A 15,279-nucleotide genomic window follows, 5' to 3' on the forward strand; every position below is an offset into this window, starting at 1 on the left:
TTACATCTCCGCACAACAAAACGCTATATGACTAATAAATACTGCAACTACATTACAATGCTTTAAGAAAAAGACAGCCAACTGAAACCTAATTATGAAGTGATCATTGCAGGCTTTATTGCGGTGATAAGCATATAATTGCATAATAATGTTATGGCACCTTACAATGATGTCCAATTATGCCAAATGCGTCGATTGCACAGCCTACGGTGTGGCAATTTGGAACAGATAACCATGCACAAATACAACTGACATTGTTAAACTTCCTAATTATGAAATACACCGTCTGATTTAGTTCTGCTGTGGTTTCCGTGAGGTCGTGTAAAGATGATGAATCATTATCGGTGAAAGGGGCCAGGAGGGACTCGTACTTAGGCAAATATACATACGGTATTGAATAACTTTTTTTAAAGATTTCATCGTGGATTAATTGTATCATTTACAAATTATACAAGTCTCCTCCCTCCAACCTTGCAACTGACGGCGTCATCCAAGCATTTCCTGATTAATAAGAAAGAATGATGCCATAATTCAGGTGAGAAACTAAAAGAGGACACTGAAAACTTTACTTTAGATATATAGTTAATGATCATAATGTGATGTGCTCGTATTTCAAAATTGACATGAAGCTAGCATATTTCACGGATTCAATTATTTTCCTTTGGCTTGTCTAATCGATAGCTAGCTGCTAGCACTAGCTTAGTAGAAAACTAGTCAGGCTGTTCCAGCTGTTTTGCAGCAGGCTAGCTGTTTAGCAAACTAGCCCCATACAGTAAGCAGGTAGCTGTCGGTTTCACAGTGGTTTAGGTTGAAAAAGGTCCAGGCATTGGGCAAAAAACCCACAAGTTTACGTTGACTTATTAGCTTTATATTTTGACATCGCCGCTAGCTTTAATAAAATAGCGACAGTGACTGACTGACCTAGCTACAATGCGTTCAGCTAGCTAGCATTAGCTAGCTTTATTTTGTCAACAAGTAGCTTGAACTAGCCTGACTCACGGGTTGTTGCCCGCTACTTTGGTTCAAGTTAGCATGTCTAATATTTGGTTTATTTTGTGGGAATTTCCATTTTCTTTAGTTAGCTAACGTTAGCTAGTATGTTGTTTCAAGCAGTGGCTTATAATGGTACAGTAGACTACAGTAACATTTAATCAAACGATCTCCGGTCTAGGCTAAGTAATGCTTGTAAGTTCTTTTTCAAAATGTCATACTAACTAGCATCTTTTTTGTGGGTGGAAATAGCTCAAATAAAGCCTTGATAATGTATTAGACGTAAAGAATTGCAGAAAATAGGGTGGGACGTGATTTTCTAAATGTTATCTGGTTTCCTTGTCATTACGTAGCTAATCGTGATGCGTTTAAATCTAGCAAGCAAAATCAATGCAATCTAACTAGCTAAACAGTAGCCTAAGTCTGATAGTCCAATGGTCAAGATGAGATAGAAATGTTTTCCTGTTTAGTAGATTTTATGTCATCCTCTTAAACAATAGCTTTCTACTCATCAAAACATCATCTAATGTTTTTTAATAATATTTTTCCTACTTTTATTTGACTGACTTGGTTGCCACCACATCACTACCCCTCCCTTCACACAGGTGGACTGTAACCGCCCACAGTAGGAATGCCAGGTGGAATGGACTATGGGGAGTTTGGGGGAAGCCTACCCAACATCGGCTCTCTGAATGCGTCCTACTCAACCTCTTTATCCATCCCCTCCCCTCACTACCTGCTGGTTCCCCCGGGCAAACGCAGAGTCATCTCAGACGTCCGTCGTACCTTTTGCCTCTTTGTAACCTTCGACCTCCTCTTCATCTCCCTCCTCTGGATCATTGAGCTCAACGTGAGTCTTCCTCCGAACACATATGAAAAATGATTGACTGACATCCCTTGATCGTCCCATAAGCAAACCAGTTTGCAAATAGGTGGATGTTATCTATTTTGTTAGCTGTCAATCTCGACTGTCTTCATTGTTCCGGGAGCATGTAGTGTGTTTGCAGCTTGGCACATTCAGCTATTTACTTGTTTCTCTTTGTGTTGTTCCCACTGCAGATCTCAAGCACAATTTGGGAGAACCTTAAGGAGGAGGTCATCAACTATCACTTCAAGTCCTCCTTTTTTGACATATTTGTAAGTGATAAGTCAAGCAACTGTATATGTATGCCTACAAGTGGGTTTCATAAAGGTTTAAGAATGTTAGTATCTAGTCATCTCTGTTTTAGTATCCTCTTGGTATGAACTGTCAAGACCATTCATGGGGCTTGACTTTTGAATAGTTGAAAGTAATAATATATTACTTTCTATATTATAATAGTCAAAGTAAACATGTTCCTATCACGTGTACAGCATAGCTGGGGGTCGATAGCTTGTGTTTGATTTCCTCCTCAGCTCCTGGCTCTGTTCCGTTTCCTGTGTCTACAGTTAGGCTATGCTGCTGTGCGTCTCAGGCACTGGTGGGTTGTAGCGGTAAGAAAGCGAAGGACAAACAGATTAGTATAATATCTAGCTCTGACAGACTGATGGAGTTTGACACGTTCCTCCTGTGTTTTTCTCTTTCGGTGTTCACAGATTACCACTCTCGTGACTAGTGCCTTTCTCGTTGCCAAAGTCATCATTTCCAATGTGAGTGACACGGGGAGTTAGTTTTATGGGTTGTTTGTGAGCTTTAACTGGTATTTCACCATTTCACTTCTGCTTTCAGAACACAGATAAAACTGTCTGTTGGTCTAGAATGTTCATACCCATGGCAGAATATATTCCTTCTTCTGCTTTCTGAGTCTACCAACCCATGACATCAAATCCATGTTACAAGAAGCTGCATGGTTAAATGTCTGTGGTCATGTCTGTGAAAGCTGTGCCAATACAGATCTTGGTTGAGTACAGTACATTACAGAAGTCACAGGGTTTCCTGTCTTTTACAGCTCTTGACCCAGAATGCATTTGGCTATGTGTTGCCCATCACTTCCTTTGTTGTGGCATGGCTGGAGACCTGGTTCTTGGACTTTAAGGTGCTCACCCAGGAAGCTGACGATGAGAGGGGTGAGTTACCCAGACAGGCAGACAATATGAAAGAACTTAATCGATGATTATTATATTTATATTTATTTATTGTATTACTCTGCTGACGGACCTCTCCTCCAGTCTACCTGGCAGCTGTGCACGCAGCATGTGAAAGGGCTCCAATGATCTACCCCCGTGCTGTGTCAGACGGCCAGTTCTACTCACCACCTGAGTCCCTGGCAGGTTAGCTAGCCACAGCACCGCATTATCGCTCCCACATCTTTCCCTCTCTGTCCCTACCTCAGTATCAGTCCTGTTACCCCTTCAGTCTGAGCCTGTGCGTGGTCTCTCTTCTGACGGTCGTCTCTGTGTTTGTTCCAGGGTCCGAAGAAGATCTGGACGAGGAGGGTCTTGGTCGTAGGGCCATCACAGCTTCGGTACTGTACCCTTCCTCAAGCCTGCTTTAACCAGTAAGGCTGCTTGTGTCAGCCAGGACTGGCTCTCACTCTTCCTTGTTTTCTCTTCAGGAGAAGGAGTATGTTCGACAGGGCCGAGAGGCCATGGCTGTGGTGGAACAGATTCTGACTCAGGAGGAGAACTGGAAGTTTGAAAAAAACAATGTGAGTGTTTCTGCGTGGGATTTGGTCTGTGTTTGTGGATTTGTAGTTTAATGATATCAATCTGTGGTTGTTCGTAAGAACTTCTGCTCAGTGGGGGTTTACCAATATGCATGGATCTTCCCTGTCAGGACATAGGGGACTCTGTCTACACTTTGGAGATCCCCTTCCATGGGAAGACTTTCATCCTGAAGGTATGATCATCCTATCAACAGGTTATAATACATATATCAGGGGAGTCAGGTGGAGTCAGGTGGCTGAGCGGTGAGGGAATCGGGCTAGTAATCCGAAGGTTGCCAGTTCGATTCCTGGTCATGCCAACTGACGTTGTGTCCTTGGGCAAGGCACTTCACCCTACTTGCCTCGGGGGAATGTCCCTGTACTTACTGTAAGTCGCTCTGGATGAGAGCGTCTGCTAAATGACTAAATGTAATATATGTTGGGGTCCTATAAAATAAACTCAACTTTGAGATATCGACTCTGAGACATGAGTTTTTGATGCACCTTGTTGACTGCATTCTTACAGGCCTTCATGCAGTGCTCAGCTGAGCTGGTTTATCAGGAAGTCATCCTCCAGCCAGAGAAGATGGTGCAGTGGAACAAAACTGTGTCTGGATGCCAGGTTATTCCTGTTTTTTCACTGACCTCAGCTTTTATCGACTCTGGTAGATGTTGATCCTACTATGGTGTGTAAACTTGCTAACTGGTATGGTTTATAAACGTGCAAACTGGTTTGATCTTTTAGATTCTTCAAAGGGTGGATGACAACACCCTGGTGTCGTACGATGTGTCCTCCGGGGCAGCAGGGGGTGTGGTCTCTGCTAGGTAGGCTAACCCTTGTCCCACTCATTCTCTTCTCTGTTCCTCCACAACTGCATTCGTCGTCGACTTGTTTCTCGAAATGTCCCGTAGTCAAATGGACGCGGTCTGACCTGCCGTGTCTCTTGACTCTAAGGGACTTTGTGAACGTACGGCGGGTGGAGCGCAAACGAGACCGCTACATCTCTGCAGGCATGGCGACCGAGCACGACGTCAAACCCGCGCACAGTCGCTACGTCAGGTCAGGCTTGACGCGCCTCACGTGGTTCTCGACTGAAAACGCCACGACAGAAAAACCCTAACTGGTTTTGTGTCGACGGTCTGGTGTTCCCCCTCCTCTAGCTTTCCCCTCCCTGACCCTTGACCCTTCCTTCTCTTCCTCAGGGGCGAGAACGGCCCCGGAGGGTTTGTGGTGCTCAAGTCTAGTAGTAACCCGTCTGTCTGCACCTTCATCTGGGTCCTAAACACAGACCTTAAGGTAACACCCTGCCGTTGTCATGATAGAATGGTGTTTGTGTTTTTCTCCCCCTCGCCTCCAGACGTCTAACCTCCCGTCTGTTCTGCCAGGGTCGACTGCCTCGCTACCTCATCCACCAGAGCCTGGCTGCCACCATGTTTGAGTTCATGGGCCATTTACGGCAGCGCATCTCCGACCTACGCCCCGCGCACCGCTAAAGCTCTCTCCGGACCCCCCCGTTTGAGATGTGCTTCCCGTCGACGGATTCCACAGCGCCACAGCGGGTTTGGAGGTGCAATTACAACCTTCAGGCACCCAAACCGTTGTTCCCTCAAAGGACAGGATGCGAGGTGTTGTGGAAAGCCCACGCGGTTACCTCGTTTGTTTATATAAACATTTTAAGGAGATGGTCCCTCTGCCAACCTTGTTGCTTTTAGAAACCGTCAATTTTTTATGTAACCATAACTGTCTTTGCTATTTCTTTCACTGTGATGTGAATGTGGACACTGTCTTCCCAGTCGAGAAACTCGGTTAACCTCTGGCTGGTCAAGGAGGGCTGTGCTACGAGGCATGATGAAGGAGCATGACTTTTGAAATCTTACGTTTCCATTCTCTCTTAAAAGAGAATGGATGTTATGACCTTAGTGGGTGTGCATGGACGGGGAGATGTACTCAAGCTTCCCTGAGCCTTATTCTACTACACATGTTCGCCATTAATTGGCAGTGTTTGTTTTGTTTTTGTTTTGTTTTGTTCCTGATCACTGTCTTAACCGTGCTGCTCTGGTGACACGGCATCACACAACCACTATGGTAACAGGCTCTTGGAGTGCTGCAAAAAAAATCCTCTCTCTCACACACACACTCTCTCTCTCACACACACACACACACACACACACACACACACACACACACACACACACACACACACACACACACACACACACACACACACACACACACACACACTCACACACAGCTCGGTCCCCCAGTCTGCCTGAACTCTCAGGTGGAGGAGCACCAGACAGTCTGACACTTGAAGAGGAATGACTGCCACTGACGTATGACACCCAGGATCTACTGTGAAACGGACATGAAGGAGTTCAATCTCAAAGGGTTAGGTGACCCCATCACGTACGACTCAGCCCTTTTGGTTTTGTCAGCCATGGAGGAAGTCAGAAGGTTCTAAAACTGTACTCTTTTGTGCCAATGCATAGCCTCAAGTGTCCTTTGTAAGGGGAAAGCTGAACTCACTGACAGATGATAGAATTTGTTACTGTACTGGTCGATGGATTGCACCATATGGAATAAGCCCTTTACTGCAGTCTTAATGTGGCAGTAAGCAAAAATTATGAATCTGATTTTTAAGTATTATTATTGTTTATTTTGTTAATATATGAATGGAATTGAATTGGGCTAGGTGAAATCATAACAAATTAATACTTTGTGAGAAGTCTTTTCTCCCCTCAGCCTTAATGTTTGGTTTTATTAAGATACAAAAGGGTCGTTTTGAGTAGTTTCGATGTCACTGGACACGTATTGGCCACATCATCTTCAAAGGCCTCTTGGCACCTTGTAGGTAGGCGACATTAGGTAGATCTTGAGCTAACAAGTATATTTTTTATACTGCACATAAATGACACTTTAGTTGTAAAATTTGCTGTCTTAACAAGGTCTTTAAGTTCCCAATTCAAACAGCCTAAATCAGATTGTACCATAGTAAATGACAATTTCCATGAGATTAGCTATTTTGAGGTTTCTCAAACCATAAGCAGTTGGGAAAACCACTGATCATAGACTGTCTATGACTGATAAACTTTTGGTGCCTTTTGTTTTTTTTTATAATTTCTTTTAATAAAATCTAAGTGGTTATACCTTTGCTTTACATTTTAGCCAAAGGTATTTCAAAGCTGCATATATTTTGTTTTGTATGTTTGGTTTTTATGACTACAAATTGTTTTTCAATTGTTTCACATTTAAAAAGTTAATTCATTTCACAAGCTTTCACTGGAACACAGAACAGCAACTTTGTTATTGAACCGGATATAAAATTAATAAAATGTGTAAATTGATTTCTGTTTTTAAAAGGATCATTCATTACCCACCTTTAGTAGTGCTCTTGTTCTAACTTTTGCCACAACTGGCCAGCCCACTTGTATCTCTGTACTGCCCTTCCCTCACGTCCTGTCCTTTCCCACAGCAGACACTGCAGGTCTCACAGGGCAACTCATGAGGAAAGGACAGTTCTTACTTTAGGGGAAAGTCTTGAAATGATGTCCAGAGTTACCATGGGAACAGCCCCCTGTGTCTGATTATACAGGCAAAAATCAAGTGCCAATTTAACGACCCCAGGGTATGATCTTGGGACTGGAAGTCATGCCTATGACCCTGAGGCTCTCTACGTCACATTTGCCAGTTACACTCACAAGAAAGATTCTCTCCCCTTACATAGTTCCCTAACATCAGGGATTATACAAGGAGCTCATCTCGTTACTTGCTTTCTGTGAGTTGAAATAAAAAATGTTCTTGTCAGCAGCTGACCAGGGTGTAGTCAGTCAGCCCAAGAAAATCAACGTCAAGATCATTTGAAATTTAGTCTCTAAGGATTCCCAGTAGGGTACTACTACTTCTGTCCATAAAGCATCGTGGATTTGACACTTTGGAATGTGTAGTTGCTCCTGTAGAGTAGTCATGGGGGTTTGTCTGCAGCCTGAGCGGGGGGCTCGCCCTCACTGCTGGGGGCGGAAGATGGCTCCCATCACATGACTGGGATGACTGTCTGCAGGGGCCGGGGGTGTGGGACTGGATGAGCCAGCTTCTCTCTTTGTCGTGCGTGTAGCAGAGGAAGCCTCTCAGTCCCTGGGCAGCCTTCTCTCTGAGCTGCTCTCTCGGAGGGAGAAAGATCGGCCGGTGACCTGGACACCTACCCAGCTGCCACGAGACCACACGTCCCTGGGCCTGGATCGAGAGAACTTGGATGGAGTGGATCATTACCTCGTCATTAGCATAGTACTCTGGACTGTGTTGTTATGAGCTCTGAATATCCTCGTTGACTTATTCGAGATATCCGTCTGCGCAGGGCTTGATCAGTGAACGGGACCTATTTTCCGGGCTCGTTATGATCTTGTGATTTATGTGCACCTGCGACTGCTTCTTCATGTGAATCCTCTGGATGAGACACTTGTAGGGAAGACAACAGTAGGTGTGAACAAGGTGAACCCAGACATGTTAACCCTGCGTGCTGCCTTCGGGTCACAATGACCCAAAGGTTCACAACGATCCATCGTTGTGCTGCAACTTTACCCAATGCAAAAACAAATAAAAAGCCTTTTCTTTTAACCGTCGCGCTGTGGGGAGTGTGAGACAGCCTGACGGTTAAAAGAAAATGCTTCACTTTATTTTTGTATGAGGTCAAGTTGTCGCAACACGTGGGGGGGTCAAAATGACTGAAGGGTCACAATGACCCGAAGATGACACAAGGGTTAACCAATAAAAAGGATTTGCAGGATAAAAAAACCCAGAGATAATTGTGTCCCAAGTAATGGTGGGAGTTTGAACTTTCACAATAAACTGCATTGTATTTCTTCCATTACACCAATGTCTGACTTCAACAAAATACCCTGTGCTTTCCCTCAGAGATGGGAGCTGCCTTTAAGAGGTTCTGTGCTCGCTTCTGCTGCTGCTGTTGCTGTGACGATGATGATGAAGAAGAGAAGCAGCCTATCCTCAGGTAATGTGAGCTCGAATAATGCAGCTATCTGCTCATCCTCATTACCACAATTGGAACTTGTGTTGCTTCTATCTGTTGTTTAATAAAGGCTATATGGTGTGATGCTACATGCTGTTTGTCACAAGTCCGCTTTACCATCTTGACCCCTCGAACAGAGATCATTAGTGTTCTGTCTAGCTTCTGCTGTCATGACAACTTGTTTTCATACAGTCCAACATAATATTCATGTGATTTATCATGCATGGATGATCATATCTCTGTGTGTGTCATCTTTTCCCAGTCATGATACTCTGGAATATTTTGAACGGGAGGCACAGAAGCGGCGTGACCAGGAGACTAACTTGTGGAGTGAGCCGGGAGACCCCAGCCACTCAGAGAGAGATGACGACCGCTCGCTGTACAACCTGCTCCAGACCAGGGCCAAGACCCGCAGGGGCTCCCATGTACAGCCTGGGGGGAGGACGGAGGGGGGCGGGAGAGGGACTGTGCTTCAACCCTGGAGAGATACATGCAGTTAGATCCGATGATAGTCTTTGATTGTGATAATCCTGATTTTGTTAGTTTTTCTAATTCGTGTTTTCCTGACTCTGTGAAGGGTTACCGGCGTCTGAGTGTGGACATTGAGGCCATGAGGGACATGCGCCGAGAGGTCAGAGACAAATGGAAGATGATCCTAGAGAACCTTGGTAAGAGAGGGATTGAAAGGCAGAGCAGAGAGTGAAACACAGACAGACTAACAGACAGACGAACACTTACCTTTTCCTGAAAACGTCTCCCGCAGGTTTCATGGCCGAGGCTGAGTCCTTGCTGACTGTGGCCACCAGCGCCTCGTTCGACCGCATGCACAACGCCCCCGTGGCCCGCACTCTGCTGCACACGCTCCATTCCGAGACGTCCATCTTCAACAGCAGGGAGTCCCCACCAGAGAGATACCTCTTCATCCTGGTAGGAGCGGCAGCACACAGGGGCCTGTCTTACATTTAGTCATTTAGCAGACGCTCTTATCATACATTGCCCCCGAGGCAAGTAGGGTGAAGTGCCTTTCCCAAGGACACAACGTCATTTGGCACGGCCGGGAATCGAACTGGAAACCTTCAGATTACTAGCCTGATTCCCTAACTGCTCAGCCACATGACTCCCCTTCTGTCCGTTCTCCCCCTCCCCCCCCCCCCCCCCCGGGTCGCCTTCCTCTGCCTTCTCCCCATGTCGTCCCCTCTCCTCACGCCCTTTCCCCCTTCCCGGCTCTTGTCTCTCTCTCTCTTCGCCCCTCAGGATCGTCTCATATACCTGGACGCCGCCGAGGACTTTGTGGCGAAGGCTCGGCGCTTCTACCCCAAGCGAGACGAGGACGACGAGGAAGAGGAGGAGACCGCCATCAACCTCCCGATGCTCCTGGCAAGGGTGAACCGTGCCATGAACGGAGGCGGGGAGGACGACGAGACGCTCGACGAGGAAGACGGGAGCGGAAGAGAGGAGTAGGCCGAGCCACGAGAGCTGTGGCTTGTAATGATCCCAGGCAGAAAGAAGGGGGCAGTAGTTGTCAATGTTTCAGCGTTGCAATCGTATTATTCTTGTTCGTCATCCAGCCAACTGCACCCACTTTAAGAGTCATTCTAACTGTTTCAAAACGGCTTCCCCTGAATGTTAATGCTACAAGATGTGGATATCATTTCATCAGAAAAAATTGGATCGGTAACATGTCTTACTTGTCATCGATTCGCTTGGCCTAACACTGTTTTAGTTACGTTTTAGATATGATCTGTTGTTTGGGTCTACCACAAAGTGCTCTGTACCCTGCTCTCTGTTTATTGTTTGTCTCCATTCATCCTGCAGGGCTTAGTTGTCCTAGGACCACAATCTTCTAAGCAATTTGTCTCATGATTATCAGCACTCCTTTGGTTTAGTCACAAGACCTTCTTGTTCTCTTTGAGAGCTCAGATTGGATATACTACATTACTTTTGTACATGATACAGAGGAATGAACCAGACTGCATTAGACTGATCATCCGCTCTCGTCATAAATGTTAAGTAGGAGGTTAACAATGTTATCACAGCACAGCCTAAAGCCAGTTGGAGGCTTGAGCAAGTGTATATGTATGTGGTAGTGTTGGAGAACTGTAAGGAAATCTTTTTCACAGTAAGAAGATTGTGAGAGATTTATTATGTTGTGGTGAGTGTCTGGGGATACGGTATGTTCTGGTGCAAAGCTGACAGAAATAAAGTTGCAAACCTGATATTGATACACAGCGAGGATGGTCGTGTGGGAGGGGGTTTATTTGCCCTTTGGGACTGATGGAATCATATTGGCACGGGGCATGCCAAGGCTGTCAGAGCCCTGGCACATTATGTGGGGGTGTTGTGGAGAAGACATATGGCAGAAATAGACACCTTCCATTGCAAACACACAGAAAAGTTCACCTACACGTGTTTCGCACTCCATACTCACCTATACAAGATCTAATTAAACATATTAGTCCCACAGCTGACATTCATTATTCAACGCAGCCTATCAGATAACATCAGGGCATGGCCAGTGCGTAAGTACTTGGAGTTAGAAAGCATGTTTCTTCACTTCCAAACCCGGGAACTCACGTGTCCCGCCTGCCATGCCAAGCTGCTTCTGGACCCACCCCGCCTGGCCTCGCTTGGCCCAAGATGCCCTTAGCCTGCTGGTCCCTCTGGAGCCACAAGGGTGTGACGGAGGATGTTGATGTTATGGTGAACGGCTGTCTTTTGGAGTCACACAAGAGGGACGCTCTGGTAGAGGTTCATCTCTCAACGCAGCAGCAGCCTGTTTCTAAACGCACACACACACACCCTGCTGCCGTGGCTCGTTAAGAGAACTCTCCCTAGCAACTGGTGTTTCCTTTCACTTGACGTCGCTCCTCCAAGTCCTCAGACTCACGGTTTGTCTCTTGTGGGAGTACTTGTTTTCTGATTACTGTCGCTCCTCGATTTCAGTAGAACAGCTTTCATCTGAAATATGCACATTTAACGACGTTTTCAGATCAGCTGTCCGGGCTTACTAGGCCCTCTCTGCTGACCTGCTCGCATCTGTTCTCATCAAACCAAAACATCCAGATCTCCTTTCTCCACTGTCTGTGCAGTGAGTTTCAGTTCCATCCAGAGTGTGAATTATACAATGACAATCGGGGGGGTCAACTTCTTCTCCAGGGCGTGTATCGTATTGTTTTTACCTCTTTTGGGGGGGTCCAAGTCTTAATTAAGGGGGTCAGACCTTGTTGTGGTAAAATTCTAGTGGCACTGTGTAGATTTGAATAGTCAAGAGATGGCGGTTTCAATACATTCATTTAGCTTGTACAAATTAAGAATTAACAAAGTACTTTGTGATCAGTCATAACGAAGGGCGTGCTAGCCACAGATCGTTCGCAAGAGTGATGAAGAACAACCCTAAAACCCTGCCTTATATAAACTTAGAACAAATGGTTCTTCTGATGGTCAATCCATCAATATGGCGGTCTCTGTGATTGGTCAGCACTGCTCAGTGACAGTTTGACTCCATACCAAGTGTCCCACAGTTCTTTGATGTGGCATCTCTCCCCAAACCAGTATATACTAAAGCCACAGGAGTTCACCAGTCAAATGGTCAACTGTCCTTTGTGTGGACATCTTCAAACACATATTTAATTAACACCACCCATGCAACAGGAAGGGTCAGAGCAGCTTGATCAGTTCATCTATCTTAACCCTTGTGTTATCTTCGGGTCATTCTGACCCATCAGTCATTGTGACCCACCGTCGTATTGCGACAAATTTACCTCATACAAAAACAAAGTGAAGCATTTTCTTTTAACTCTCGGGCTGTCTCAGACCCCCCACATTGGAATGGTTAAAAGAAAATTATTTTTATTTGTTTTTGTATTGGGTAAAATTGGGTAAACACAACGATGGTTCGTTATGAACCTTTGGGTCATGTGACCCGAAGGCAGCACGAGGGTTAAACTGCTCCCTCAGATCACAATAACGATACAATTGAATCCACATTGTCTCCACACCAGCTGTCTCATCCTCCCCAGGTGTCATAAACTGCAAATGGCATCTCTACCAAATGGAGTTGATTCAACATTCATTGTATCAAGCTTCTTAACCAACTTTAAACTTCTCTTAAAACACTGTATTGTAAATTTCCACCACAACCTCCCCAAACCCCCCCCCGTATTTCGCACCCTGGTTCCATCCCCTCGTCCTATCGCTTCCTCCCTCTCATCCTCTCCCTTCCTACTCTCCTTGTCTCTTCCTCCCTCTGACAGCTCATTTAAGCGTCACCTCCCAGCAGCTGTGCACTTATATAACAGACCCCTGTCTGCCTGCTGATCTGCCAGGCTTGTCTGGAGCTGTGGGAGAGAGGCGGGGAGAGGAGAGGAGCAATGGAGGGGGCTCTGGTCACCCTGACAGGATCACCTTATCACCACTCACCTTCGGGACTTTCCACAGCCCTGTGGCTTCAGCAGAATGAACGTGTCGTGAACCAACCAGGAAGTCCTTGGCTTCTAGAGACCATGTGAATGTTTCTCGCATCGACAGTTCAGCTCAGGGATCATGTTGCAGTCAAGTTTGTTGGTTGATTAAACTCTTTTATAGAGACGTCAATGGTGAAAACACACATCTGTGTTGTTCAAGAGGCCTTGTTGGAACATTTGACCAAATACTGATTCATCCTGTTGGGGCCTTAAAGATCTTTTGTCAGGCTAATCTCCAATAAACTGGCCAATAACATGTTGGATCCTGACATTCTGCCAATTTAGATCAAGTTCAAAGGCTCACTAAGTTGCTATAAAAAGAAAATGACCTCACGGTATACTGAGAATATTTCACATATATACTTACTAGGTTTCTGCAGTGACATTTTATGGTTTCCATGGTGACATAACTCAGTACTGTATACTATCCCAAACATAGTGTGTGTGTCTGAGAGAGAGAGAGAGAGAGAGAGAGAGAGAGAGAGAGAGAGAGAGAGAGAGAGAGAGAGAGAGAGAGAGAGAGAGAGTACGTCATTGCTATTCATGACATGTACAGAGAAGGAAGGTGAGTGAGTTGAGATGTTGCTGTGCTTACTTTTTCAGCTATGACAGGTATAAAGAAACAATGACTGCTATACAGTATTTGGATGACAGGTTTGGAACTTATAACACTGTATTTTATAAACCACAAATTAAACATTGCCCACAATACTTACATTGTGTCTCTCATTTGGAGTTATGGAGTAAATAATATGCTTCAAGGTCAAAATAAATACATGGCCATTAGGTATACATAGGAGAGAGAAAGAAAGAAAGAAAAAAGGAAAGAAAAAAAGACAGAAAGAAAGTGTGTGTGTTTATGTGCAAATGTGTGTGTTTATGTGTGCGACAGAGATAGAACGTTGCTGATGCTGAACCATGGGAATCTGGGGTAACCTCTGTCGCCAGGGTGATAAATCAGCGAATGAGCTTCCACTGCTACAGCAACAAAAACAATCTTAAGAGCTGCTAATGGGGATGTTCATGTATTCATGAGACATGACTAATTACCAGGCTGTGTGTTTGTTTGCATAACTGTGAATAACTCAAACGGGGTAAGATAATTGGGTATATGTGTGGCGGCCTGCGGAAACCCTTCACACCGTGAAAATTGGACTTTCTGGGTATTATACATATTTGGAAACTACAAACTCTCCTGAATACAAATCTGTTTAAATCACTCAGATATATTTATCACAACTGAAGTTACATAATTTTAAAGTTGACCTGTGGCAAAAAGTGAAAACTGCATTCAAAGATTCTACTCCGTTTTATAATTTGATTTGACATGGCTTGAAAAATGGCTTGCTAGCTAACATGTCCAAAAAACATGAGTAATCATATACTTGTTGTACATTACAATGAAGTTTAGGGTGGTAACTATACAAAACATCAACAATCTCAATTGGCCGCAGGCCTCCACATACATATTCTGCTCTAAACACTATAGTCTTATGACATGTCAGTATGCATGTGTGCCTATGTGAACAGCAATGTGTTTATGTCTGTGTTTGTTTGTGTCTATGTGTGTTTGTGTATGTAGTGTTTGTTTGTGTCTGCGTGTGTTTGTGTATGTAGTGTTTGTTTGTGTCTGCGTGTGTTTGTGTATGTAGTGTTTGTTTGTGTCTGCGTGTGTTTGTGTATGTAGTGTTTGTTTGTATCTGCGTGTGTTTGTGTATGTAGTGTTTGTTTGTGTCTGCGTGTGTTTGTGTATGTAGTGTTTGTTTGTGTTCATGAGTGCATGTCTGTAAGCTATCAGAGAGATGGTATTGACATTAATGGAGGGAGCTAATCTCTTCATCTTAGTGAACAACCACTCGCTGCTACATGTACATCAATACCAAACATCTATTAAGATTCCAGCTCCACGAACAAGCCCCTGGAGTCAATCTCTGTGTTTACATTAGTCTAGATTGTGTTTCTATGTTTGTGCTTTGAAGAGGGAAACTTTCCACTTCGTCCTCCAGTAGCTTAATTGAAAATGTTGGGCTGAGGGGGATTAAGGGAGGACTGGAAGTATAATTTAGTTTTCAGGGGATTGTCAGTCCGATTACTGTAAGACTCCCCCTAACTTCCCCTCCACTGCCCCCTCTCAAGAGCTCCCCCTGTGTAAGCGTCAGTTCCAGCTCTCGGGAACGAGAC

General features: G+C 44.9%; 2 protein-coding genes across 2 annotated transcripts; both read left to right on the forward strand.

Annotated features, from left to right (window-relative positions):
- The first annotated feature begins 490 nt into the window (after positions 1-490).
- Positions 491-5,756, forward strand: stard3 (StAR related lipid transfer domain containing 3). Its single transcript, XM_067233598.1, has 15 exons — positions 491-535; positions 1,596-1,840; positions 2,050-2,127; positions 2,386-2,463; positions 2,566-2,619; positions 2,919-3,036; positions 3,139-3,240; positions 3,379-3,434; positions 3,525-3,617; positions 3,746-3,808; positions 4,141-4,236; positions 4,360-4,439; positions 4,570-4,674; positions 4,818-4,911; positions 5,001-5,756. Exons 2-15 carry the CDS (start codon positions 1,622-1,624, stop codon positions 5,106-5,108), a joined length of 1,344 nt encoding a protein of 447 aa, XP_067089699.1. The 5' UTR covers positions 491-535; positions 1,596-1,621; the 3' UTR covers positions 5,109-5,756.
- A 2,337-nt stretch (positions 5,757-8,093) lies between these two features.
- Positions 8,094-10,844, forward strand: mreg (melanoregulin). Its single transcript, XM_067233453.1, has 6 exons — positions 8,094-8,100; positions 8,524-8,617; positions 8,898-9,060; positions 9,213-9,303; positions 9,399-9,562; positions 9,890-10,844. The coding sequence occupies exons 2-6, from the start codon at positions 8,526-8,528 to the stop codon at positions 10,094-10,096; spliced, it is 717 nt and encodes a 238-aa protein (XP_067089554.1). The 5' UTR covers positions 8,094-8,100; positions 8,524-8,525; the 3' UTR covers positions 10,097-10,844.
- Positions 10,845-15,279: the final 4,435 nt, after the last annotated feature.

Source organism: Osmerus mordax, chromosome 3, assembly GCF_038355195.1.
Source record: "Osmerus mordax isolate fOsmMor3 chromosome 3, fOsmMor3.pri, whole genome shotgun sequence".
Classification (NCBI taxonomy): domain Eukaryota; kingdom Metazoa; phylum Chordata; class Actinopteri; order Osmeriformes; family Osmeridae; genus Osmerus; species Osmerus mordax.

Excerpts from the sequence above, each read along its gene's own strand:
- stard3 (XM_067233598.1), top strand. The coding sequence starts at position 1,622 with ATGCCAGGTGGAATGGACTATGGGGAGTTTGGGGGAAGCCTACCCAAC. Across the intron at positions 4,237-4,359 it reads AAACTGTGTCTGGATGCCAG|ATTCTTCAAAGGGTGGATGA; the intron begins GTTATTCCTGTT and ends TTGATCTTTTAG. Across the intron at positions 4,440-4,569 it reads GGGGGTGTGGTCTCTGCTAG|GGACTTTGTGAACGTACGGC; the intron begins GTAGGCTAACCC and ends CTTGACTCTAAG.
- mreg (XM_067233453.1), top strand. The coding sequence starts at position 8,526 with ATGGGAGCTGCCTTTAAGAGGTTCTGTGCTCGCTTCTGCTGCTGCTGT. Across the intron at positions 8,618-8,897 it reads GAGAAGCAGCCTATCCTCAG|TCATGATACTCTGGAATATT; the intron begins GTAATGTGAGCT and ends ATCTTTTCCCAG. Across the intron at positions 9,563-9,889 it reads AGAGATACCTCTTCATCCTG|GATCGTCTCATATACCTGGA; the intron begins GTAGGAGCGGCA and ends TTCGCCCCTCAG.